This window comes from Bombyx mori, chromosome 21 (assembly GCF_030269925.1).
Source record: "Bombyx mori chromosome 21, ASM3026992v2".
NCBI classification, from domain to species: domain Eukaryota; kingdom Metazoa; phylum Arthropoda; class Insecta; order Lepidoptera; family Bombycidae; genus Bombyx; species Bombyx mori.
This window is the reverse complement of record NC_085127.1, coordinates 14,434,196-14,462,061: the sequence shown is the minus strand read 5'-3', so window position 1 is coordinate 14,462,061 and position 27,866 is coordinate 14,434,196. Positions and strand designations below refer to the sequence as shown.

General features: G+C 45.2%; 1 protein-coding gene across 2 annotated transcripts in view; it reads right to left on the bottom strand.

Annotated features, from left to right (window-relative positions):
• LOC101744170 (titin) overlaps window positions 1–27,866 on the bottom strand; it is a 181,978-nt gene that overhangs the window by 2,483 nt on the left and 151,629 nt on the right. The window contains exons 9-10 of one of the 2 annotated variants that reach the window (XM_062674756.1): window positions 11,916–27,860; window positions 381–11,885 (exon numbers count right to left, since the gene is read on the bottom strand). In XM_062674756.1, coding sequence (XP_062530740.1) covers window positions 381–11,885; window positions 11,916–27,860 — 27,450 coding nt within the window. Of the gene's footprint in view, window positions 1–380; window positions 27,861–27,866 lie in introns of both variants that reach the window. The other variant, XM_062674755.1, reaches the window with a different exon arrangement.

Below are 27,866 nucleotides of genomic sequence, written 5' to 3'. Positions count from 1 at the left end.
GTCTTCATTTGATTACGGTACTTTTTTTTTTCATTTTTTTGGTGAACGAGCTCAAGACCTCCTTGTGTTAAGTAGATAGTGAATCCCATAGAAATCACAACGCGAATACCGTCATTCACTTCGAGACATGAGGTTGTAGGTCTCAATTGCATTTTATAACAACGGTTTTACCCCAAGCCGGAACACAGCGTTGCTTCGTAACCAAAATATACTGCCGTAGTGGTATCTAACTCGTTTTGGCTAACTGCATAAGACGTATCCCTATCACCAGTAAAAAAACATTAATACCTCATTAAAGAAAATAGTGGGCGTGAGAAAAGGAATAAAGAGGAAAAATTGTGGGAAAATAAGAGAAAATAGTGTTATTTAATGTTACTCACCCAAATCTTTATCCTCCCAAGTCTTTTTGGCGTCAAGAAGGGCGTTGTAAATTTCTTTCGAAGGTTCAGTTCCGGAGAAAACATAATAACGTGCGCGGACTCGTTTGAAGAATTCCACGGCAGAGTAATATGAGTTGCCGTGATGAGGAACGTAAGTTAGCTCCATGTAGACTGGAGCTGGCGTCTTCTTCTTGCTAGGAGACTCTGACGCTCTCTTAGCTTCTTTGCTTTTCTCTTGGTTTAGTTTATTCTTGTTCAAAATTGTAGAGCTGGGATTTTGTTTTTTCGGAGTACTTTTGCTGTCATGCTGATTTGGCGGCATAATCGGACTAGGTAGGCCGAGAGGTTTCCCCCAAGACTCGATCGGATCTTTGTCAAAAGTTTTACTGCTTTGTTCAAATCTTTCCGTCGAAGACTTTTTGCTGTGACTAGAAGATGTTTCAGTGGATTTTTTAGTCTCGGTTTTAATGTCTTTCAACGTAATGCTTTCTTCTTTTGATGTCGTTTTGCTTGAACTTGAGCGGGACCGTGTGTCAAGTTCGTATTTGGCTGTGATACTTGAGATTACATCAGAACCACTCACCTTCTTATGTTCTTCGATAGCTTTCTCAAAGTGTTCATCGGCCTCCTTCAAGAAGGTAGCATCTGATTTCTTGAGCACTACAACATCTGATTTAAGTTTCTCCTGTGTCAAGAATTCTTCTGTCTTTTTCGTAACACTTTTCTCAACTACACTTTTAACGTCTGAATGAGACGAAGACGCACAGGAATCATCTTCTGGTAGTTGTCCATAAATTGAGGAGGACATTGGGTCTTTATGTAATGCGGTATCCATATCCTTGTCGTCAAGTTGTTGAAGCTGTTTAGCATCTAACTCGAAGCTAAGATTTGATCGTGGAGAATGCGCAATCTGTGACTTAGTACTGCTGGGACTAGCTTGTCCGTCGTCGTCACTGTAATAAATACCACTACTTTCCGTACCCCAAAAATGCGTAGCAGCTCTTGAACCCCTGGAACTGATGTCTGATGGGGAAGACGTACCTGGGTGATCTAAATCGTCACTTGCAGCGGACGAACTCCTCATGTCGCCAGTCTTAGATGAAAGTTTCGAAAAAGATTTCTCACTTTCACCAGTGTCGATTATCTCTTCGTATTCTTCTTTGATTTCCGAAATGGTAGTCTTAGTTGATTTGGTTGTTTTAATAACCCCGTCGCTACCCTTACTGACTGTCGTAGTTTCGACCGTTATTTTGATTTTCTCTGGACTGATCACCTCTTTGGTTGTCACCACAGTTATAGTTTGTGTAATTTCATTTTCACCTTCTTTGACTATTTTCGTATATGTATCCGTTTCAGTGGTAATTTCGCCTACAGGTGACCGCTGCTTTTTCTGTTTGCTTTCAACTTTGGTCTCTGGTTTTAGTTTAAGTGGGAGATCTTCTACTTTTGGTTTTTCTTCTTGGGCCACTGGTTGCTTTTCGATTTCCTCTAGCTCTTCTGGAGACCAATCGTCAAGCCCGGTGCCAATAGGCAGGTATGTGATTTGTGTTCGAACGTCTTTAGTAGTTTCAACAGTACCATCGTCTTTAGCGTTCTCCGTAATAGTTTCTGTAACAGTTTTGACTGCGATTTCATTTGTATTATCATTTTTTAGTTCTTCTTTGGTAACATAGGTGGTAATAGTCTGCGTTATTCTCATTCCGCTTTCCATTATAACATTTGTTTTCTTATCAACAGATGTTTTAATTTTACCAGTAGGGTTGAGTCCTTGTAGTGCGGCCTGCAAGTCGCTGCCCGATGTTTTCTGGAATTCAGAAATGGTGATCTTCACATCCTTAGTGGTCTCTGTCGAACCGTCAGGGTATTCATCAACCGTCACAGTTTCTACAGTAGTTCTAACGCGTTTGACATTTACATCATTACTAGCCAATGTTTCACGTTTAGTTTTCGTGGTTATTATTCGTTTAATTATTAAAGATCCCTGTTGAATCGTTTCATTTTTGACGTCAGATTCCTCTGTTGTATCTTCTACGATTTCATTGTCATCTATATAGGAGTCTTGATGCTCAGTATCATCTGCCTCAGTTTCTGCAGCTGGAGTTTTCAAAAAAACGTCAGCAATAGACACTTTTTCGCTTTTTTTAGTTATAACAGTTCCATCAGGGTATTCGTCTTCAACTACCGTTTTAACATTAGTTTTTATTTTTCGGGATCTAATCGAAGTATTCTCATATTCTTGTCGAATAGTTGTTACTGCTATTTTCCTAATGATATCGAGGCCGTTGCTTTTAATATGCTCTGTTTCCATAGTTGTGTGTTCCTTTGGTTCGCCAACTTCTGTGTATCCGGTAAGATTTTCATCAAACATTTCTACGCCATAATCAGCGACTGAAACTTTGACATCTTTTGTAACTTCAGTCACTCCTGTCGGGAGTTTCGTCTCAGTAATGACTTCAGTTGTCGTTCGAATTTTCTTTTTAGATTCATCTGCCGATGCCAATACTTCTTTAGTAGTTGTTGTCGTTATTATTTGCTTTACTTCTTTACCATCTCTAACCGTCAAATTTTCATCAGTTCGTACACTGACTGATTTGTCTTCTAAATTAGTAAATTCATCCAAAGCTTGTGTCTGAGGCATATCGTCTAATTGCATATCACTCACAGATGTACTAGTATCTACAGTTGTACGAATCGAGCCATCAGGATAGTGATCAGCAGTGGTAACAGTTGTAACAGTTTTCTGTTTTATAATTTTACCTTCTTTATCACAATACTTTGTTTTTTCGATTTTAGTCAATATATTTCTCTTTATAACGTGTTTTCCATCTTTGATCTCTTCTACTCTAGTCGTTTCCGACACCTCTGGCTTGTCAGCAGGAGTAAGGTGTTGAAGAGCAGCTACGACTTTATTTCTCTCGACTGAGTCTTCTTCGTCCTGCTGTGTATAAAGAGTTTCTTCAGTGAGAGATACTTTTTCGCTTGTTTTAGTTATAATGGATCCATCTGGATATTCATCTGCTATTGCAGTTTTCACAGTCGTTTTTGTTAGCATGATGTTATTTGTGAAATTATGGAATTCTTTAACTATTGTGGTTGTTGTAGTTTTTCGTGTAATTAGGATACCGTTCTCAGTGATTACATCAATTTCAGTAGTTGTATGTACTTTTGGTTCACCTGCTTCTTCAAATCCATCTAGGTTTTCCCCTACAATGTCTACTTCATCGTGATTTATATCGGAGAGTACTGTGCTGCTCTCTACTCCAGTACGCGAGGAACCGTCAGGGTAGGTATCCGTTTTCGTAATCGTGGTGGTTTCTTTAAGTTTTCTTAGAACTCCTTTGCTATCAGCATATTTTATTCTGACTATCTTAGTGACGATGAGTCGGCGAATGATTGTTTCTTTCTCTACAATTTCTTGTGTTTCCGATGTCTCTATCACTTCAGGTTCGTCGAACGGTACTAAATCTTTGAGCGCTATCTTTATTTTTTCATCTTCAGGGGTCACTTCCTCTTTTACTGGTGATGATTTTAGGTAAGAGCTTTCCGCCTTTTGGATATCAAATTCGACCTTTGATTCATCAATTTCCTTAACTGAAGTGCTGGTTTCGACATTAGTACGAATCAAACCATCTGGATATTGATCCGTAGTTGTGATCATCGTCACCACTTTGATTTTTCTAACAATTCCTTCATCGTCTACATATTTTGTCTTTGCTATGCGAGTTACGATAGTTCTCTTGATTATAACATGATTTTCTTTGACTTCCTCTGTCTGAGTGGATTCTGTCTCTTCTACTTTACCTTCTGCTGTCAGATTTTCAAGAGCTTTTTCAATGTTTGCTGTTTCAGATACAGCAATGTCACTGTCGTTTAAAGACACCAGATTTTCATCTACAATATAAACCTTTTCACTTGTCTTTGAAAATACAGAACCGTCTGGATGTTGGTCTTCTATATCTGTTTTTACAATAGTCTTGAGTCGCTTAATTTTTCTTTGCATGTTGATAAACTCATGTTCAACCGTTGTAACTGTAACTTTCCTCAAAACTTCGATGTTGTTTTCAATCATAGAATTTATTTGTGTTTTAATACTTTGCCGCGGCTCGCCTGCAGGTATAAATCCTTCTAAATCTTCATCAGACTCACCGGTGCCTATCGTTGTAAGGGTAGTATTACTTTCTGTTTGTGTTCTTGCACTACCATCAGGATACTTATCAGTTGTTTTAACTGTCGTCGTAGTCCTCAATTTTTTCAACATCCCTGATTTATCAGCGTATTTGATTTTCACTATTCTTGTGATAATTTCTCTATGGATGATGAAATCTTTTTCTTTGATTTCTTCTATGCTTGTCGTTTCAGTCACCTCTGGTTCGTCAGTAGGAGTTAAATCTTTTAGAGCTGCATCAATTTTAGATTCCTGGATCAGAAGGTCACCGTCATCTTCTACTTTTTCCGCTTGTTGACCTAGTACTTTGTCATCCTGACGTTCTGGCTTTTTGAATGAATCTTCCGTCTCATTCCTATCAAGATGTCCATTTTGAATTTTGTCCACGATATCATCGACCAAAGACACCTTTTCACTTGTCTTAGTTATGACCGAACCATCAAGATGCTCATCTTCAGTAACAACTTTGACAATTGTTTGAGTTCTTTCTATACGTTTTAACGCATTTACGTATTTCTTAATAGTAGTTGTAGTGTAGGTTTTCCTTTTTATTTTCTCTCCGTTTTCTTCAATAGAATCTTCAGTCACTGATGTCTCAATTAGAGGTTCAGTGGATTGGACGAAACCATCGAATGCTTCATCGAAGCTTTCATGACTATGATCAGAAATTGAGACCTTCAAATCTCTGGTGACTTCAGTCATGCCATTAGGAAGGTGTGTTTCTGTCACCGTTTCGACAGTGGTTCTAATCTTTTTCTTTATTTTATCTTTATTTGTTAATAACTCTTTCGTTGTAGTTATTGTTATCGTTTGTAATACATTTTTACCATTAATGACTACATATTTATCTTGGACGTTTCTTTCGACAACTTTGTCTTCAATTACAGTAAAACCTTGTAGTTCGTAATTCGAAGCTATCTCATCATTGATTTCGGTCAAGGTAGTGTTAGAATTTACTTTAGTGCGAGCCGATCCATCGGGATAAGCGTCAGTGGTTGTAACAGATGTAAACGTCTTTATTTTCCGCGGTATCCCATCTTTATCAGCGTATTTTGTTTTGATAATCCTAGTGACTATTGTTCGTTTGATAATAAAATCTTCTTGTTTAATTTCTTCCGTTTTTGTTGTAATACTTTCCTCTGGTTCACCGAAGATGGTAAAATTTGTTAGTATTTTATCGAGGTTTGTTGTAGAATCCATGATTAATTCTTCAGTTTTGACATCAACGTTTCTTTGGACATCTTTTGAACCGTCTGGGTACTCCTTTGTAACATTGGTTTCAATTGTTGTCCTTAATATTTTTTTGCTATCATCAATTCTAACAGTTTCTTTTTTGGTAATTGTAGTGATCGTTTCAACTATATCAATATTATTTTCTTTTATAATCCTCTTGCTGACGTCAGTGTCAATTATGGTGTCCTCAATATTGTCATCTAACTCGTCGACTTCGCCAACAAGAGTTCTTGATGCATCCTGTTCTTTCTCACTAGTAAATTTCAGTTGGAAACTACCTAATGTATCCGATTTTTCAGTAGTTTCAGTATAGTCCGATCGGCTCTCCGTTGAGTACATGTCCAACTGAGATGTAGATCTAAGACTTGACGAACATTCCGAAACTAGAGTTTCTGTATCTTTTGTTGTAGTTGTTGATCCGTCTTGCCCCTTACTTAGTGTTGTTGTTTCAATTGTTGTTTTGATGTTCTGCGGTGTCCCGTCTTCTCTAGAAATTATTTCTTTTGTTGTAACCGTTGTTATTGTTTGCGTTACAACATTTTCACCTTCTTTGATTATTTTAGTGACCGTGTCGGTTTCAGTTTGAATTTTGCCTACTGTCTGTATGAGAGCTATGGCGTCTGAGTCATCATCAGTTTCGACGGAGGATTTAGGTAATTTGGGAACTTTTTCTGTTGACGTAGATATTTTTTGTGTCAGAACATCTTCACCAACGTGTACTACTTTGGTTATTGTTTCTTCACTATCTTCCGATTTATCGTATGTAACTTCGCTTTGGATTCCATCAGATATTTTGATGTCTTGGAAGTTACTAGGAGTTTTAGGCAGTGGACTGACAGGTACTGTGGGCGGAGTAGACATCCTTTCGATATCTGGCCTTGCAACCAAAGGTTCAATATTTTCTACTTTAATACCTTGCTGTACAGTTTCCATCTCGAAAGCTTTATTAATAGATTCCATTAGGCGGACAGCACTATGTTTTGTTAATTGATCAACCCAAGGTTCATCGGAACCGGATGCTGTGTGATCGACATCCATTAAAATGCTATGTACACCAGAATCAGATGTCTCTGAAAATGCAATTTCTTCCTTTGAAGACCCGAGTTCAGTCCTTGTTAATATTTTGCTTTCATATTTAGATTTTGATTCTGGGAATAATGTGAACGACTCTGTTTCTTGAGTGTGTTGAACAGAATCTAAAACAGTACTACTGCTTTCCATAAGAAGTGAATCAGCATCAAGCTTAACAGTCTTTTTTTCACTAGTTTCAAAGCTATGTTTTTCTTCCAGACTAATATCCTTAGAAACATCCTCGGAACTACCCTCACGTACCAATACATTTGAAGTGTGACAGTCTTGTACCTTTTGTGTGGATTCTGTTTCGGACAGAAGTGGTCTTTCTTTAACTAATTTTTTGATCGTGGTTACTTTAGATTCAGTTAGTGATTCGTCAACACCTTGTTCTTCATATGTCAAATCCTTCACTGTTGCTTCCTTTTGCGGAGCTTTATCATGGCTATATTTCTGGCCATCGGGTATTGATTGTTCTGGCTTAGATGCTTTTTGATCAGGTTTCTCTAAGCTAGGTGTTTCCTTATCAGGCTTATCTGCGCTTAGTACCACCGAATCAAACTTGTTGGGACTTGGCTCCTTCGGGTCGGATATTATTGAACTTGGTAATTTATCATCAGATTTTTCGGGTGCTTTTCCTTTACTATCCGTGGAACTGGGAACAATTTTGTCCGTCGTGTCAGAGCTAACAGCCTTTTCGAGGTTTTCAAGATCCACTTGCTTAATATCTGTTTCATCAATTTTATTTACTTTTTGTTTCACACCATCGACGAAACATGAATCGGAACTAGAAATATCTTTTTCTAAACGTACTTGCTTTACATCAAGTGGGTCAGAAATGATATCTAATGTGCTTTTTGCAATTGTTTTTTCTTTTTTATCAATAATTTTTACTGGTTTTGGAAGTTGGTTTGATTCATCGAATTCTGGCAGGATTTTATCTTTTCCCACTATCTCTATCTGTTCGCTTAATTGAACTGGGACCTTCTTTTTTGTGATTGTTTTTTTACTAAAATTAGAATCCTCCTCATTATAATTTCGCATAATATCTAGTTCTGATTCTGTTGCATGAACACAAATTTCTTCAATGCCTTTTACCTTGTCGTCTTGTTTTTCTGAATCAATTTCCAACCTAGAAATAATCTTCAGTTCTTTTGGAGCCAATTCTTTATCGTTCACTCCATCGGCCTGCCTTTCTCTCTCTTGATCACGTTCTTCTGCGGGAACATTGCTGAGAGATACTTCAGACTGTAGAATAGGTAAAGAGAAATCATCGATGGTGGTAACTTTTTTTTGTGTACCATTTGTTATTTTGTTTGTGACTTCATCTCCAGTTGAATGATAATAAGCTGGTTTCTCATAGAATATTTCAGTTTCAATCTTATGAATTTCTTTGTCTTGACATTTTTCTGAGTCAGTCGAAACCGATTTCGTCAATGCCTCTTTGGAACTTAGTTCAATAGAATCTTTCAATTTAAGTGAAGCTGTTTTTTCTGCTGCTTCAGTGAGAAGTTCAATTTTATCAGCACTCATAGACTTTTCACCTTCTTGTAGCGATGACGTTTTTTCAAATGCGGTAAAGCTAATTTTTTGTATTGTATCGGTTGTTTTTCGTTTCATGTCAGAAAATTGAGTTAAGGAATCATTTTCAGAAGTCGTATTGTCCTTTAATAGCTCTAATTCTGAAGCAGACCCTTTTTTCGTAGCATCTAGGTGCTCAGATGACTTTTCCACACTTGTTTTATCCTTAGCCGCAGTGACATCAGATTTGATGTCGTTGGTTGATTTTGATGTCGTCTTTTCCTTAGATACAATTTTATCTGGACCGAAATCTAGTTTCATCAAAGACAGGTCCAACTTCGTTGATTCTTCAACAAACGTTGGTGTATCATCGTGCAAAGCGAAGCCATTCTCTTTGTAACATGTTTCACTTCCATCTCTTCCATGGGACGTTTGCTTATTTGAAACTAATGGTTTTGTTTTTGTTTCAGACTTTTGTTCGTAGAGTAGGCTTTGTGTATTTTCAGGAAGCTCTTCAGAAGCAACGATCTTCTCATTGATTTGTTTTAGTAGATGCTTATCTGACTTCACAGGCAGTGGGAGTGGCTCGTTCACCTGATCTTTGAGAGGAGTTGGTTTCTTCTCCTCATCTCCGGTAGAGCTATGTAACTTGTCCACATTTTTAATTTGCACTGGTGTCTTCTCAGCATCTTTTATAGGAATTGTAGCTTTGCCAACATCATTGGTTTGCGTAGGCACTTTTATGACTAGTTCAGTTGGGCTTAGTGTTTTTTCATCCTCTTTGATGGGCATTCGTTCCTTTTCATCACCTTTGATAGGACTCGATGCTTTCTCATCACTTTTGATAGGGCTTGGTGTCTTTTCATCATCTTTGATAGTCATTGGTACCCTATCATCATCTTTAGTAGAAACCTGTGCGCTCTCATAGTCTTTGATAAAGCTTCGTGCCTTCTCATCAACCTTGACAGGGCTTCGCACCCTCTCATCCTTTTTGATGGGCTTTAGTTCTATCTCAATAACTTCAATTGGGCTTGGTGTCTTTTCTTCGTCTTTGATAGAAACTGGTACTTTTTCATCAAATTTTGCAGGGCTCGGTGCCTTCTCGATAGAAACAGGTGCGCTCTCATCGCCTTTGACAGGGCTTGGTGGCTTCTGTTCATCTTTGATGGGACTTGGCACCATGGTGTCATCTATCGGCGTCTTCTCATCCGTTTTGATCGGCATTGGCTCTTTTTCAACAACTTCGATCGGGCTTGGCGCTTTTGCTTTGTCTTTAATAGAAACTGGTACCTTTTCATCATCTTTGACAGGGCTCGGAGCCTTCTCGTTAACCTTGATAGGGCTTGGCGCCTTCTCGTCGTCTTTTATAGGGCTAGGCACCTTCTCATCGATTTTGATGGGCATTGACTCTTTTTCAACAACTTCGATTTGGCTTGTCACCTTTTCTTCGTCTTTGGTAAAAACTGGCACCGTTTCATCACCTTTGATAGAGCTCGCAACCTTCTCGTCCGTTTTGATGGTCATTGGCTCTTTTTCAACAACTTTGATCGGGCTTGGCGCTTTTGCTTTGTCTTTGATAGAAACTGGCACCCTGTCATCACCTTTGATAGAGCTCGGCACCTTCTCATCCAATTTAATGGTCATTGGCTCTTTTTCAATAACTTCGATCGGGCTTGGCGCTTTTGCTTTGTCTTTGATAGAAACTGTTACCTTTTCATCATCTTTGACAGGGCTTGGAGCCTTCTCGTCAACCTTGATAGGACTTGGTGCCTTCTCCTCATCTTTTGCAGGGCTCGGTGCCTTCTCGGCTTTCTCGACAGAAACAGGTGCGCTCTCATCGTCTTTGGCAGAGACTAGTGGTTTCTGTTCATCTTTAATGGGGCTTGGCGCCTCGGTATCATCTTTTATATATACTGGTGCCTTATCATCTTTGATTGGGCTTGGCGCCTTCTCGTCAACCTTGAAAGGACTTGGTGCCTTCTGATCACTTGTGATGTGCATTGGTTCTTTCTCAACAACTTCGATTGGGCTTGACGACTTTCCTTTGTCTTTGATAGAAATTGGTACCTTTTCAACATCTTTGATTGCGCTTGGCACCTTCTCGTCTTTTTTGATTGGGCTTGGTACTTTGTCTTCGCCTATGATAAGGCTCGATGCCTTCTCCTCTTCTTTGATTAGGCTTGGTGCCTTCTCATCGTCCTTGATGTGACTCGGTTCCTTCAGAACATCGTTGATAGGCACTTGTTCCTTGTCCTTAATATCAGTAGAGCTTGGTATTATCTGTTCAAGTTGACTAAATACAGTTGTTTTTGTACTGCTGATGAGTTGTCGTTCCATATCCAAAAACGTCGAAACCAGGTCTTTATGTGTAATAACGTCCTCTGAAGTAGCGGTTGTTACGGCACTTGTAAAATTACTTTCAACCAATTTCTTCATTGTACTCTCTTCTTCTGTTTGATCAAATGACTGAATTTTGATGGCATCAAAGTGACCCAGGCTTGTATCTTTCTTATCAAGATAAATTGATTTTGGTTCTTTCTCAACAGTATCGATTAGGCTCGGTGCTTTGTCATCTTCTTCGATACGAGCTGGTACTTTCTCATCGTCCTGGACAGGGCTCGGCGCTTCCTTATATTCTTTGATTGGGCTTGATGCCTTCTCGTCGTCCTTGACAGGGCTCGGCGCCTTCTCGTCATCTTTGATTGGGCTTGATGCCTTCTCAACGTCCTCGACAGGACTCGGCGCCTTCTCATCTTCTTTGATTAGGCTTGGTGCCTTCTCATCATCCTTGATAGAGCTCGGCGCCTTCTTATCTTGTTTAATAGGACTTGGCGCCTTCTCATCTTCTTTGATTGGGCTTGGTGCCTTCTCAACGTCCTTGACAGGACTCGGTGCCTTCTCATCTTCTTTGATTAGGCTTGGTGCCTTCTCGTCGTCCTTGACGGGGCTCGGCGCCTTCTCATCTTGTTTAATAGGACTTGGTGCCTTCTCGTCTTTTTTGATTGGGCTTGGCGCCTTCTCATCTTCTTTAATAGGACTTGGTGCCTTCTCATCGTCCTTGATAGGGCTTGGCGCCTTCTCGTCATCTTTGATTGGGCTTGGTGCCTTCTCAACGTCCTTGATAGGGCTTGGCGCTTTTTCATCATCTTTGATTGGGCTAGGTGCCTTCTCGTCGTCCTTGACGGGGCTCGACGCCTTCTCATCTTGTTTAATAGGACTTGGTGCCTTCTCATCTTCTTTGATTGGTCTTGGTGCCTTCTCATCGTCCTTGACAGGGCTCGGCGCCTTCAGAACATCTTTGATTGGGCTTGGTGCCTTCTGATCACCTGTGATGTGCATTGGTTCTTCCTCAACAACTACGATTGGGCTAGGTGCCTTCTCGTCGTCCTTGACAGGACTCGGCGCCTTCTGATCTTGTTTAATAGGACTTGGTGCCTTCTCATCTTCTTTGATTGGGCTTGGCACCTTATTGTTTTCTTTGATTGGGCTCGGCGCCTTCTCGTCATCTTTGGTTTGTCTTGGTGCCTTCTCATCGTCCTTGACAGGGCTTGGTGCCTTCTCATCGTCCTTGACAGGGCTCGGCGCCTTCACAACATCTTTGATTGGGCTTGGTGCCTTCTGATCACCTGTGATGTGCATTGGTTCTTTCTCAACAACTTCGATTGGGCTTGACGCCTTTGCTTTGTCTTTGATAGAAATTGGTACCTTTTCGACATCTTTGATTGCGCTTGGCACCTTCTCGTCTTTTTTGATTGGGCTTGGTACTTTCTCTTCGCCTATAATAAGGCTCGATGCCTTCTCCTCGTCTTTGATTAGGCTTGGTGCCTTCTCATCGTCCTTAATGTGACTCGGTTCCTTCAGAACATCGTTGATAGGCACTGGTTCCTGGTCTTTAATATCAGTAGAGCTTGGTATTATCTGTTCAAGTTGACTAGATGGGGTTGTTTTTGTACTGCTGATCAGTTGTCGTTCCATATCCAAAAACGTCGAAACCAGGTCTTTATGTGTCATTACGTCCTCTGAAGTAGTGGTTGTTACGGCACTCGTAAAACTACTTTCAACCAATTTCTTCATTGTACTCTCTTCTTCTGTTTGATCAAATGACTGAATTTTGATGGCATCAAGGTGACCCAGGCTTGTATCTTGCTTATCAAGATAAATTGATTTTGGTTCTTTCTCAACAGTTTCGATTAGGCTCGGTGCTTTGTCATCTTCTTCGATATGAGTTGGTGCTTTCTCATCGTCCTGGACAGGGCTCGGCGCTTTCTTATATTCTTTGATTGGGCTTGATGCCTTCTCGTCGTCCTTGACAGGGCTCGGTGCCTTCTCGTCATCTTTGATTAGACTTGGTGCCTTCTCATCGTCCTTGATAGAGCTCGGCGCCTTATCGTCATCTTTGATTGGTGCCTTCTTAACGTCCTTGACAGGACTCGGTGCCTTCTCATCTTCTTTGATTAGGCTTGGTGCCTTCTCGTCGTCCTTGACGGGGCTCGGCGCCTTCTCATCTTGTTTAATAGGACTTGGCGACTTCTCGTCTTCTTTGATTGGGCTTGGTACCTTTTCATCGTCCTTGACAGGGCTCGGCGCCTTCTCGTCATCTTTGATTGGGCTTGGTGCCTTCTCAACGTCCTTGATAGGGCTTGGTGCTTTTTCATCATCTTTGATTGGGCTAGGTGCCTTCTCGTCGTCCTTGACGGGGCTCGGCGCCTTCTCATCTTGTTTAATAGGACTTGGCGACTTCTCGTCTTCTTTGATTGGGCTTGGTACCTTTTCATCGTCCTTGACAGGGCTCGGCGCCTTCTCGTCATCTTTGATTGGGCTTGGTGCCTTCTCAACGTCCTTGATAGGGCTTGGTGCTTTTTCATCATCTTTGATTGGGCTAGGTGCCTTCTCATCGTCCTTGACAGGGCTCGGCGCCTTCTCGCCATCTTTGATTGGGCTTGGTGTCTTCTCATCGTCCTTGACAGGGCTCGGCGCCTTCAGAACATCTTTGATTGGGCTTGGTGCCTTCTGATCACCTGTGATGAGCATTGGTTCTTCCTCAACAACTTCGATTGGGCTAGGTGCCTTCTCGTCGTCCTTGACGGGGCTCAGCGCCTTCTGATCTTGTTTAATAGGACTTGGTGCCTTCTCATCCTCTTTGATTGGGCTTGGCGTCTTATCGTCTTCTTTGATTGGGCTCGGCGCCTTCTCATCGTCCTTGACAGGGCTCGGCGCCTTCTCAACATCTTTGATTGGGCTTGGTGCCTTCTGATCATCTGTGATGAGCATTGGTTCTTCCTCAACAACATCGATAGGGCTTGGCGCCTTCTCATCTTCTTTAATAGGACTTGGTGCCTTCTCATCTTCTTTGATTGGGATTGGCGCCTTCTCGTCTTCTTTGATTGCGCTTGGCGCCTTCTCATCTTCTTTGATTGGGCTTGGTGCCTTCTCAACATCTTTGATTAGGCTTGGTGCCTTCTCAACGTCCTTGACAGGGCTTGGCGCCTTCTTATAATCTTTGATTGGGCTTGGTGTCTTCTCATCGTCCTTGACAGAGATCGGCGCCTTCAGAACATCTTTGATTGGGCTTGGTGCCTTCTGATCACCTGTGATGTGCATTGGTTCTTCCTCAACAACTTCGATTGGGCTAGGTGCCTTCTCGTCGTCCTTGACGGGGCTCAGCGCTTTCTGATCTTGTTTAATAGGACTTGGTGCCTTCTCATCTTCTTTGATTGGGCTTGGCGTCTTATCGTCTTCTTTGATTGGGCTCGGCGCCTTCTCATCATCCTTGACAGGGCTCGGAGCCTTCTCAACATCTTTGATTGGGCTTGGTACCTTCTGATCATCTGTGATGAGCATTGGTTCTTCCTCAACAACTTCGATAGGGCTTGGCGCCTTCTCATCTTCTTTAATAGGACTTGGTGCCTTCTCATCTTCTTTGATTGGGCTTCGCGCCTTCTCATCTTCTTTGATTGGGCTTGGTGCCTTCTCAACATCTTTAATAGGACTTGGTGCCTTCTCATCTTCTTTGATTGAGCTTCGCGCCTTCTCATCTTCTTTGATTGGGCTTCGCGCCTTCTCATCTTCTTTGATTGGGCTTGGTGCCTTCTCAACATCTTTGATTAGGCTTGGTGCCTTCTCAACGTCCTTGACAGGGCTCGGTGCCTTCTCATCGTCCTTGACATGGATCGGCGCCTTCTCATCTCCGTTTATTTGGCTTGGCGCCTTCTCATCGTCCTTGACAGGGCTCGGCGCCTTCTCATCTTCCTTGATTGGGCTTGGTGCCTTCTCAACGTCCTTGACAGGGCTCGGCGCCTTCTCATTATCTTTGATTGGACTTGGCGCCTTCTCATCATCCTTGACATGGATCGGCGCCTTCTCATCTTCTTTTATTTGGCTTGGTGCCTTCTCATCGTCCTTGACAGGGCTCGGCGCCTTCTCAATATCTTTGATTGGGCTTGGTGCCTTCTGATCACCTGTGATGAGCATTGGTTCTTCCTCAACAACTTCGATTGGGCTAGGTGCCTTCTCGTCGTCCTTGACGGGGCTCAGCGCCTTCTGATCTTGTTTAATAGGACTTGGTGCCTTCTCATCTTCTTTGATTGGGCTTGGCGCCTTATCATCTTCTTTGATTGGGCTCGGCGCCTTCTCATCGTCCTTGACAGGGCTCGGCGCCTTCTCAACATCTTTGATTGGGCTTGGTGCCTTCTGATCATCTGTGATGAGCATTGGTTCTTCCTCAACAACTTCGATAGGGCTTGGCGCCTTCTCATCTTCTTTAATTGGGCTTGGTGCCTTCTCAACGTCCTTGACAGGGCTTGGTGCCTTCTCATCTTCTTTGATTGGGCTTGGTGCCTTCTCATCGTCCTTGACATGGATCGGCGCCTTCTCATCTTCTTTTATTTGGCTTGGTGCCTTCTCATCGTCCTTGACAGGGCTCAGCGCCTTCTCAACATATTTGATTGGGCTTGGTGCCTTCTGATCATCTGTGATGAGCATTGGTTCTTCCTCAACAACTTCGACAGGGCTTGGCGCCTTCTCATCTTTTTTAATTGGGCTTGGTGCCTTCTCAACATCCTTGATAGGGCTCGGTGCCTTCGCATTTTCTTTTATTGGGCTTGGCGCCTTCTGATCATTTGTGATGAGCATTGGTTCTTCCTCAACAACTTCGACAGGGCTTGGCGCCTTCTCATCTTCTTTGATTGGGCTTGGTGCCTTCTCGTCGTCCACGACAGGGCTTGTTGCCTTTTCATCGTCCTTGACAGGGCTTGGTGCCTTCTCAACGTCCTTGACAGGGCTTGGCGCCTTCTCGTCATCTTTGATTGGGCTTGGTGCCTTCTCAACATCCTTGACAGGGCTCGGTGCCTTCTCATCTTCTTTTATTGTGCTTGTCGCCGTCTTATCTTCTTTGATTGGGCTTGGTGCCTTCTCATCGTCCTTGACAGGGCTTGGTGCCTTCTCATCGTCCTTGAAAGGGCTCGGCGCCATCTCGTCGTCTTTGGTTGGTCTTGGTGCCTTCTCATCGTCCTTGACAGGGCTCGGCGCCTTCTCAACATCTTTGATTGGGCTTGGTGCCTTCTGATCACCTGTGATGTGCATTGGTTCTTCCTCAACAACTTCGATAGCGCTTGGCGCCTTCTCGTCTTCTTTGACTAGGCTTGGCGCTTTCTCGTCTTCTTTGATTGGGCTTGGTGCCTTCTCATCGTCCTTGACAGGGCTCGGCGCCTTCTCGTCATCTTTGGTTGGGCTTGGTGCCTTCTCATCACCTGTGATATGCATTGGTTCTTCCTTAACAACTTCGATAGGGCTTGGTGCCTTCTGATCTTCTTTGATTGGGCTTGGTGCCTTCTCATCGTCCTTGACAGGCCTCGGCGCCTTCTCATCTTCTTTGATTGGGCTTGGTGCCTTCTCATCGTCCTTGACAGGTCTTGTTGCCTTCTCATCGACCTTGACAGGGCTCGGCGCCTTCTCATCATCTTTGGTTGGGCTTGGTGCCTTCTCATCACCTGTGATGTGCATTGGTTCTTCCTTAACAACTTTGATAGGGCTTGGTGCCTTCTCGTCTTCTTTGATTGGGCTTGGCGCCTTCTCATCTTCTTTGATTGGGCTTGGTGCCTTCTCATCGTCCTTGACAGGGCTTGGTGCCTTCTCATCGTCCTTGACAGGGCTCGGCGCCTTCTCGTCATCTTTGGTTGGGCTTGGTGCCTTCTCAACGTCCTTGACAGGGCTCGGCGCCTTCTCATTATCTTTGGTTGGTATTGGTGCCTTCTCATCGTCCTTGACAGGGCTCGGCGCCTTCTCAACATCTTTGATTGGGCTTGGTGCCTTCTCATCACCTGTGATGTGCATTGGTTCTTCCTTAACAACTTCGATAGGGCTTGGTGCCATCTCGTCTTCTTTGATTGGGATTGGCGCCTTCTCATCGTCCTTGACAGGGCTCAGCGCCTTCTCATCTTCCTTGATTGGGCTTGGTGCCTTCTCAACGTCCTTGACAGGGCTCGGCGCCTTCTCATTATCCTTGGTTGGTATTGGTGCCTTCTTATCGTCCTTGACATGGATCGGTGCCTTCTCATCTTCTTTTATTTGGCTTGGTGCCTTCTCATCGTCCTTGACAGGGCTCGGCGCCTTCTCATCTTCTTTGATTGGGCTTTGTGCCTTCTGATCACCTGTGATGTGCATTGGTTCTTCCTCAACAACTTCGATAGGGCTTAGCGCCCTTTCGTCTTCCTTGATTGGGCTTGGCGCTTTCTCATCTTGTTTAATGGGTATTGGGATGCTCTTATCGTCCTTGATAGGACTGATTTCCTTCAGATCATCTTTGATTGGCACCGGTTCCTTCTCTTTAATTTCGGTATAGCTTGGTATTATCTGTTCAAGTTGACTAGATAGGGTTGTTTTTGTACTGCTGATCAGTTGTCGTTCCATATCCAAAAACGTCGAAACCAGGTCTTTATGTGTAATTACGTCCTCTGAAGTAGTGGTTGTTACGGCACTTGTAAAACTACTTTCAACCAGTTTCTTCATTGTCCTCTCTTCTTCTGTTTGATCAAATGACTGAATTTTGATGTCATCAAGGTGAGTTAAGCTTGTTACTTTCTCATCAAGATCTATTGGTTTTGGAGCTTTCTCAACTTCTTCCGTAAGGCTTGTTGCCTTCTGATCATCTTTGATAGGAACTGACACCTTCTCACCCTCTTTGATAGGCATTGGCTCTTTCTTAAGAGTTTTGATTAGGGTTGGCGTCTTTTGTTCTTCTTCAATAGGGCTTGGCACCTTCTCGTCTTCTTTGATTGGGCTTGGCTCTTTCTCATCTTCCTTGATAGAGCTTGGCACCTTCTCAACTTCTTTGATTGGGCTTGGCACCTTCTTATCGTCTTCGACAGGGCTCGGCGCCTTCTGATCACCTGTGATGTGGATTGGTTCTTTATTTACAACTTCGAATAAGCTTGCCACCTTCTCGTCTTCTGTGATTAGTCTTGATGCCTTCTCATCGTCCTTGATATGGATCGGTACCTTCTCATCTTCTTTTAATTGGCTTGGTGTCTTCTCATCGTCCTTGACAGGGCTCGGTGCCTTCTCAACATCTTTGATTGGGCTTGATGCCTTCTGATCACCTGTGATGTGCATTGGTTCTTCCTCAACAACTTCGATAGGGCTTGGCGCCTTCTCGTCTTCTTTGATTGGGCCTGGTGCCTTCTCATCGTCTTTGAATGAGCTCGGCACCTTCTCATCTTCTTTGATTAGGCTTGGTGCCTTCTCATCGTCCTTGACAGGGCTCGGCGCCTTCTCGTCATCTTTGATTGGACTTGATATCTTCTCAACGTCCTTGACAGGGCTCGGCGCCTTCTTATCTTCTTTGATTAGGCTTGGTGCCTTCTCATCGTCCTTGACAGGGCTTGGTGCCTTCTCATCGTCCTTGACAGGGCTCGGTGCCTTCAGAACATCTTTGATTGGGCTTGGTGCCTTCTGATCACCTGTGATGAGCATTGGTTCTTCCTCAACAACTTCGATTGGGCTAGGTGCCTTCTCATCGTCCTTGACGGGGCTCAGCGCCTTCTGATCTTGTTTAATAGGACTTGGTGCCTTCTCATCTTCTTTGATTGGGCTTGATGCCTTCTCAACGTCCTCGACAGGGCTCGGCGCCTTCTTATCTTCTTTGATTAGGCTTGGTGCCTTCTCATCGTCTTTGAATGAGCTCGGCACCTTCTCATCTTCTTTGATTAGGCTTGGTGCCTTCTCATCGTCCTTGACAGGGCTCGGCGCCTTCTCGTCATCTTTGATTGGACTTGATATCTTCTCAACGTCCTTGACAGGGCTCGGCGCCTTCTTATCTTCTTTGATTAGGCTTGGTGCCTTCTCATCGTCCTTGACAGGGCTTGGTGCCTTCTTATCTTCTTTGATTAGGCTTGGTGCCTTCTCATCGTCTTTGAATGAGCTCGGCACCTTCTCATCTTCTTTGATTAGGCTTGGTGCCTTCTCATCGTCCTTGACAGGGCTCGGCGCCTTCTCGTCATCTTTGATTGGACTTGATATCTTCTCAACGTCCTTGACAGGGCTCGGCGCCTTCTTATCTTCTTTGATTAGGCTTGGTGCCTTCTCAACGTCCTTGACAGGGCTCGGCGCCTTCTTATCTTCTTTGATTAGGCTTGGTGCCTTCTCATCGTCTTTGAATGAGCTCGGCACCTTCTCATCTTCTTTGATTAGGCTTGGTGCCTTCTCATCGTCCTTGACAGGGCTCGGCGCCTTCTCGTCATCTTTGATTGGACTTGATATCTTCTCAACGTCCTTGACAGGGCTCGGCGCCTTCTTATCTTCTTTGATTAGGCTTGGTGCCTTCTCATCGTCCTTGACAGGGCTTGGTGCCTTCTCATCGTCCTTGACAGGGCTCGGTGCCTTCAGAACATCTTTGATTGGGCTTGGTGCCTTCTGATCACCTGTGATGAGCATTGGTTCTTCCTCAACAACTTCGATTGGGCTAGGTGCCTTCTCATCGTCCTTGACGGGGCTCAGCGCCTTCTGATCTTGTTTAATAGGACTTGGTGCCTTCTCATCTTCTTTGATTGGGCTTGATGCCTTCTCAACGTCCTCGACAGGGCTCGGCGCCTTCTCATATTCTTTGATTAGGCTGCTTGGTGCCTTCTCATCGTCCTTGATAGAGCTCGGCACCTTCTCGTCATCTTTGATTGGACTTGATACCTTCTCAACGTCCTTGACAGGGCTCGGCGCCTTCCCGTCATCTTTGATTGGGCTCGGCGCCTTCTCGTCATCTTTGATTGGACTTGATATTTTCTCAACATCCTTGACAGGGCTCGGCGCCTTCTTATCTTCTTTGATTAGGCTTGGTGCCTTCTCATCGTCCTTGACAGGGCTCGGCGCCTTCTCGTCATCTTTGATTGGACTTGATATCTTCTCAACGTCCTTGACAGGGCTCGGCGCCTTCTTATCTTCTTTGATTAGGCTTGGTGCCTTCTCATCGTCCTTGACAAGGCTCGGCGCCTTCTCGTCATCTTTTATTGGACTTGTTGTCTTCTCAACGTCCTTGACAGGGCTCGGCGCCTTCTTATCTTCTTTGATTAGGCTTGGTGCCTTCTCATCGTCTTTGAATGAGCTCGGCACCTTCTCATCTTCTTTGATTAGGCTTGGTGCCTTCTCATCGTCCTTGACAGGGCTCGGCGCCTTCTCGTCATCTTTGATTGGACTTGATATCTTCTCATCGTCCTTGACAGAGCTCGGCGCCTTCTCGTCATCTTTGATTGGACTTGATACCTTCTCAACGTCCTTGACAGGGCTCGGCGCCTTCTTATCTTCTTTGATTAGGCTTGGTGCCTTCTCATCGTCCTTGATAGAGCTCGGCACCTTCTCGTCATCTTTGATTGGACTTGATACCTTCTCAACGTCCTTGACAGGGCTCGGCGCCTTCCCGTCATCTTTGATTGGGCTCGGCGCCTTCTCGTCATCTTTGATTGGACTTGATATCTTCTCAACATCCTTGACAGGGCTCGGCGCCTTCTTATCTTCTTTGATTAGGCTTGGTGCCTTCTCATCGTCCTTGACAAGGCTCGGCGCCTTCTCGTCATCTTTGATTGGACTTGTTGTCTTCTCAACGTCCTTGACAGGGCTCGGCGCCTTCTCGTCTTCTTTGATTAGGCTTGGTGCCTTCTCATCGTCTTTGAATGAGCTCGGCACCTTCTCATCTTCTTTGATTAGGCTTGGTGCCTTCTCATCGTCCTTGACAGGGCTCGGCGCCTTCTCGTCATCTTTGATTGGACTTGATATCTTTTCAACGTCCTTGACAGGGCTCGGCGCCTTCTTATCTTCTTTGATTAGGCTTGGTGCCTTCTCATCGTCCTTGACAAGGCTCGGCGCCTTCTCGTCATCTTTTATTGGACTTGTTGTCTTCTCAACGTCCTTGACAGGGCTCGGCGCCTTCTTATCTTCTTTGATTAGGCTTGGTGCCTTCTCATCGTCTTTGAATGAGCTCGGCACCTTCTCATCTTCTTTGATTAGGCTTGGTGCCTTCTCATCGTCCTTGACAGGGCTCGGCGCCTTCTCGTCATCTTTGATTGGACTTGATATCTTCTCATCGTCCTTGACAGAGCTCGGCGCCTTCTCGTCATCTTTGATTGGACTTGATACCTTCTCAACGTCCTTGACAGGGCTCGGCGCCTTCTTATCTTCTTTGATTAGGCTTGGTGCCTTCTCATCGTCCTTGATAGAGCTCGGCACCTTCTCGTCATCTTTGATTGGACTTGATACCTTCTCAACGTCCTTGACAGGGCTCGGCGCCTTCCCGTCATCTTTGATTGGGCTCGGCGCCTTCTCGTCATCTTTGATTGGACTTGATATCTTCTCAACATCCTTGACAGGGCTCGGCGCCTTCTTATCTTCTTTGATTAGGCTTGGTGCCTTCTCATCGTCCTTGACAAGGCTCGGCGCTTTCTCGTCATCTTTGATTGGACTTGTTGTCTTCTCAACGTCCTTGACAGGGCTCGGCGCCTTCTCGTCTTCTTTGATTAGGCTTGGTGCCTTCTCATCGTCTTTGAATGAGCTCGGCACCTTCTCATCTTCTTTGATTAGGCTTGGTGCCTTCTCATCGTCCTTGACAGGGCTCGGCGCCTTCTCGTCATCTTTGATTGGACTTGATATCTTCTCAACGTCCTTGACAGGGCTCGGCGCTTTTTCATCATCTTTGATTGGGCTTGGTGCCTTCTGATCACCTGTGATGTGCATTGGTTCTTCCTCAACAACTTCGATTGGGCTAGGTGCCTTTTCGTCTTCCTTGATTGGGCTTGGCGCCTTCTCATCTTGTTTAATGGGTATTGGGATGCTCTTATCGTCCTTGATAGGACTGGTTTCCTTCAGATCATCTTTGATTGGCACCGGCTCCTTCTCGTCATCTTTGATTGGACTTGATACCTTCTCAACGTCCTTGACAGGGCTCGGCGCCTTCCCGTCATCTTTGATTGGGCTCGGCGCCTTCTCGTCATCTTTGATTGGACTTGATATCTTCTCAACATCCTTGACAGGGCTCGGCGCCTTCTTATCTTCTTTGATTAGGCTTGGTACCTTCTCATCGTCCTTGACAAGGCTCGGCGCCTTCTCGTCATCTTTGATTGGACTTGTTGTCTTCTCAACGTCCTTGACAGGGCTCGGCGCCTTCTCGTCTTCTTTGATTAGGCTTGGTGCCTTCTCATCGTCCTTGACAGGGCTCGGCGCCTTCTCGTCATCTTTGATTGGACTTGATATCTTCTCAACGTCCTTGACAGGGCTCGGCGCCTTCTTATCTTCTTTGATTAGGCTTGGTGCCTTCTCATCGTCCTTGACAGGGCTTGATGCCTTCTCATCGTCCTTGACAGGGCTCGGTGCCTTCTCGTCATCTTTGGTTGGGCTTGGTGCCTTCTCATCACCTGTGATGTGCATTGGTTCTTCCTTAACAACTTCGATAGGGCTTGGTGCCTTCTCGTCATCTTTGATTGGGCTTGATGCCTTCTCAACGTCCTCGACAGGGCTCGGCGCCTTCTCATCTTGTTTAAGAGGACTTGGTGCCTTCTCGTCTTCTTTGATTGGGCTTGATGCCTTCTCAACGTCCTCGACAGGGCTCGGCGCCTTCTCATCTTCTTTGATTAGGCTTGGTGCCTTCTTATCATCCTTGATAGAGCTCGGCGCCTTCTTATCTTGTTTAATAGGACTTGGCGCCTTCTCATCGTCCTTGACAGGGCTTGGTGCCTTCTCATCGTCCTTGACAGGGCTCGGCGCCTTCTCGTCATCTTTGATTGGGCTTGGTGCCTTCTCAACGTCCTTGACAGGGCTCGGCGCTTTCTCATCTTCTTTGATTGGGCTTGGTGCCTTCTCGTCGTCTTTGACAGGGCTTGGTGCCTTCTCATCGTCCTTGACATGGCTCGGCGGCTTTTCGTCATCTTTGATTGGACTTGGTGTCTTCTCAACGTACTTTACAGGGCTCGGCGCCTTCTCATCTTGTTTAAGAGGACTTGGTGCCTTCTTGTCTTCTTTGATTGGGCTTTGTGCCTTCTCATCGTCCTTGACAGGGCTCGGCGCCTTATCGTCATCTTTGATTGGTGCCTTCTTAACGTCCTTGACAGGACTCGTTGCCTTCTCATCTTCTTTGATTAGACTTGGTGCCTTCTCGTCGTCCTTGACGGGGCTCGGCGCCTTTTCATCTTGTTTAAGAGGACTTGGTGCCTTCTTGTCTTCTTTGATTGGGCTTGGTGCCTTCTCATCGTCCTTGACAGGGCTCAGCGCCTTCTCGTCATCTTTGATTGGGCTTGGTGCCTTCTCAACTTGTTTAATAGGACTTGGTGCCTTCTCATCGTCCTTGACAGGACTCGACGCCTTCTCGACATCTTTGATTGGGCTTGGTGCCTTCTGATCACCTGTGATGTGCATTGGTTCTTCCTCAACAACTTCGATTGGGCTAGGTGCCTTCTCGTCGTCCTTGACGTGGCTCGGCGCCTTCTCATCTTGTTTAATAGGACTTGGCGCTTTTTCATCATCTTTGATTGGGCTTGATGCCTTCTCATCGTCCTTGACAGGGCTCGGCGCCTTCTCATCTTCTTTGATTAGGCTTGGTGCCTTCTCATCGTCCTTGACATGGATCGGTGCCTTCTCATCTTCTTTTATTAGGCTTGGTGCCTTCTCATCGTCCTTGACAGGGCTCGGCGCCTTCTCGACATCTTTGATTGGGCTTGGTGCCTTCTGATCACCTGTGATGTGCATTGGTTCTTCCTCAACAACTTCGATTGGGCTAGGTGCCTTCTCATCGTCCTTGACAGGGCTCGGCGCCTTCTCGTCGTCTTTGGTTGGTCTTGGTGCCTTCTCATCGTCCTTGACAGGGCTCGGCGCCTTGTCGTCATCTTTGGTTGGTATTGGTGCCTTCTTAACGTCCTTGACAGGGCTTGGCGCTTTTTCATCATCTTTGATTGGGCTTGGTGCCTTCTGATCACCTGTGATGTGCATTGGTTCTTCCTCAACAACTTCGATTGGGCTAGGTGCCTTTTCGTCTTCCTTGATTGGGCTTGGCGCCTTCTCATCTTGTTTAATGGGTATTGGGATGCTCTTATCGTCCTTGATAGTACTGGTTTCCTTCAGATCATCTTTGATTGGCACCGGCTCCTTCTCGACATCTTTGATTGGGCTTGGTGCCTTCTCAACGTGTTTGACAGGGCTCGGCGCCTTCTCATCTTGTTTAAGAGGACTTGGTGCCTTCTCGTCTTCTTTGATTGGGCTTGGTGCTTTCTCATCGTCCTTGACAGGGCTCGGCGCCTTCTCGTCATCTTTGATTGGGCTTGGTGCCTTCTCAACGTCCTTGACAGGGCTCGGCGCTTTCTCATCTTCTTTAATTGGGCTTGGTGCCTTCTCGTCGTCTTTGACAGGGCTTGGTGCCTTCTCATCGTCCTTGACATGGCTCGGCGGCTTTTCGTCATCTTTGATTGGACTTGGTGTCTTCTCAACGTCCTTGACAGGGCTCGGCGCCTTCTCATCTTGTTTAATAGGACTTGGTGCCTTCTCATATTCTTTGATTGGACTTAGTGCCTTCTCATCGTCCTTGACAGGGCTCGGCGCCTTATCGTCATCTTTGATTGGTGCCTTCTTAACGTCCTTGACAGGACTCGTTGCCTTCTCATCTTCTTTGATAAGACTTGGTGCCTTCTCGTCGTCCTTGACGGGGCTCGGCGCCTTCTCATCTTGTTTAAAAGGACTTGGTGCCTTCTTGTCTTCTTTGATTGGGCTTGGTGCCTTCTCATCGTCCTTGACAGGGCTTGGTGCCTTCTCATCGTCCTTGACAGGGCTTGGCGCTTTTTCATCATCTTTGATTGGGCTTGGTGCCTTCTGATCACCTGTGATGTGCATTGGTTCTTCCTCAACAACTTCGATTGGGCTAGGTGCCTTCTCGTCGTCCTTGACGGGGCTCGGCGCCTTCTCATCTTGTTTAATAGGACTTGGCGCTTCTTCATCATCTTTGATTGGGCTTGGTGCCTTCTCATCGTCCTTGACAGGGCTCGGCGCCTTCTCATCTTCTTTGATTAGGCTTGGTGCCTTCTCATCGTCCTTGACATGGATCGGTGCCTTCTCATCTTCTTTTATTAGGCTTGGTGCCTTCTGATCACCTGTGATGTGCATTGGTTCTTCCTCAACAACTTCGATTGGGCTAGGTGCCTTCTCATCGTCCTTGACAGGGCTCGGCGCCTTCTCGTCGTCTTTGGTTGGTCTTGGTGCCTTCTCATCGTCCTTGACATGGATCGGTGCCTTCTCATCTTCTTTTATTAGGCTTGGTGCCTTCTCATCGTCCTTGACAGGGCTCGGCCCCTTCTCGACATCTTTGATTGGGCTTGGTGCCTTCTGATCACCTGTGATGTGCATTAGTTCTTCCTCAACAACTTCGATTGGGCTAGGTGCCTTCTCATCGTCCTTGACAGGGCTCGGCGCCTTCTCGTCGTCTTTGGTTGGTCTTGGTGCCTTCTCATCGTCCTTGACAGGGCTCGGCGCCTTGTCGTCATCTTTGGTTGGTATTGGTGCCTTCTCATCGTCCTTGACAGGGCTCGGCGCCTTCTCAACATCTTTGATTGGGCTTGGTGCCTTCTCATCACCTGTGATGTGCATTGGTTCTTCCTTAACAACTTCGATAGGGCTTGGTGCCATCTCGTCTTCTTTGATTGGGATTGGCGCCTTCTCATCGTCCTTGACAGGGCTCAGCGCCTTCTCATCTTCCTTGATTGGGCTTGGTGCCTTCTGATCACCTGTGATGTGCATTGGTTCTTCCTCGACAACTTCGATTGGGCTAGGTGCCTTTTCGTCTTCCTTGATTGGGCTTGGCGCCTTCTCATCTTGTTTAATGGGTATTGGGATGCTCTTATCGTCCTTGATAGGACTGGTTTCCTTCAGATCATCTTTGATTGGCACCGGTTCCTTCTCGACATCTTTGATTGGGCTTGGTGCCTTCTCAACGTGTTTGACAGGGCTCGGCGCCTTCTCTTCTTGTTTAATAGGACTTGGTGCCTTCTCATATTCTTTGATTGGACTTAGTGCCTTCTCAACGTCTTTGACAGGGCTTGGCGCTTTTTCATCATCTTTGATTGGGCTTGGTGCCTTTTCATCGTCCTTGACAGGGCTCAGAGCCTTCTCGCCAACTTTAAGGGGACTCGGTGCCTTCTGATCACCTGTGATGTGTATTAGTTCTTTCTCAACAACTTCGATAGGGCTTTGCGCCCTTTCGTCTTCCTTGATTGGGCTTGGCGCTTTCTCATCTTGTTTAATGGGTATTGGGATGCTCTTATCGTCCTTGATAGGACTGGTTTCCTTCAGATCATCTTTGATTGGCACCGGTTCCTTCTCTTTAATTTCGGTATAGCTTGGTATTATCTGTTCAAGTTGACTAGATAGGGTTGTTTTTGTACTGCTGATCAGTTGTCGTTCCATATCCAAAAACGTCGAAACCAGGTCTTTATGTGTAATTACGTCCTCTGAAGTAGTGGTTGTTACGGCACTTGTAAAACTACTTTCAACCAGTTTCTTCATTGTCCTCTCTTCTTCTGTTTGATCAAATGACTGAATTTTGATGTCATCAAGGTGAGTTAAGCTTGTTACTTTCTCATCAAGATCTATTGGTTTTGGAGCTTTCTCAACTTCTTCCGTAAGGCTTGTTGCCTTCTGATCATCTTTGATAGGAACTGACACCTTCTCACCCTCTTTGATAGGCATTGGCTCTTTCTTAAGAGTTTTGATTAGGGTTGGCGTCTTTTGTTCTTCTTCAATAGGGCTTGGCACCTTCTCGTCTTCTTTGATTGGGCTTGGCTCTTTCTCATCTTCCTTGATAGAGCTTGGCACCTTCTCAACTTCTTTGATTGGGCTTGGCACCTTCTTATCGTCTTCGACAGGGCTCGGCGCCTTCTGATCACCTGTGATGTGGATTGGTTCTTTATTTACAACTTCGAATAAGCTTGCCACCTTCTCGTCTTCTGTGATTAGTCTTGATGCCTTCTCATCGTCCTTGATATGGATCGGTGCCTTCTCATCTTCTTTTAATTGGCTTGGTGTCTTCTCATCGTCCTTGACAGGGCTCCGTGCCTTCTCAACATCTTTGATTGGGCTTGATGCCTTCTGATCACCTGTGATGTGCATTGGTTCTTCCTCAACAACTTCGATAGGGCTTGGTGCCTTCTCGTCTTCTTTGACTAGGCTTGGTGCCTTCTCATCGTCCTTGAGAGGGCTTGGCGCCTTCTCGTCGTCTTTGATTAAGCTTGGTGCCTTCTCAACGTCTTTGACAGGGCTGGGCGCTTTCTCACCTTTTTTGATTGGGCTTGGTGCCTTCTCGTCGTCTTTGACAGGGCTTGGTGCCTTCTCATCTTCCTTGATAGGGCTCGGCGCCTTCTCGACATCTTTGATTGGGCATGGTGCCTTCTCATCGTCCTTGAGAGGGCTCAGCGCCTTCTCGTCGTCTTTGATTAAGCTTGGTGCCTTCTCAACGTCCTTGACAGGGCTGGGCGCTTTCTCACCTTTTTTGATTGAGCTTGGTGCCTTCTCATTGTCCTTGACATGGATCGGTGCCTTCTCATCTTCTTTTATTAGGCTTGGTGCCTTCTCATCGTCCTTGTCAGTGCTCGGCGCCTTCTCAACATCTTTGACTAGGCTTGGCGCCTTCTCATCGTCTTCGAAAGAGCTCGGCGCCTTCTCATCTTTTTTAATAGGACTTGGCGCCTTCTCATCTTCTTTGATTGGGCTTGGTGCCTTCTCATCTTCTTTAATTGGGCTTGGTGCCTTCTCATCGTCCTTGACTAAGCTCGGTGCCTTCTCGTCGTCCTTGACAGGGCTTGGCACTTTTTCATCATCATTGACAGGGCTTGGTGCCTTCTCGTCGTCCTTGACAGGGCTCGGCGCCTTCTCAACTTGTTTAATAGGACTTGGCGCCTTCTCAACGTCTTTGATAGGGCTTGGCGCCTTCTCATCGTCCTCTAGAGGGCTCGGCACCTTCTCGTCATCTTTGATTGGGCTTGGTGCCT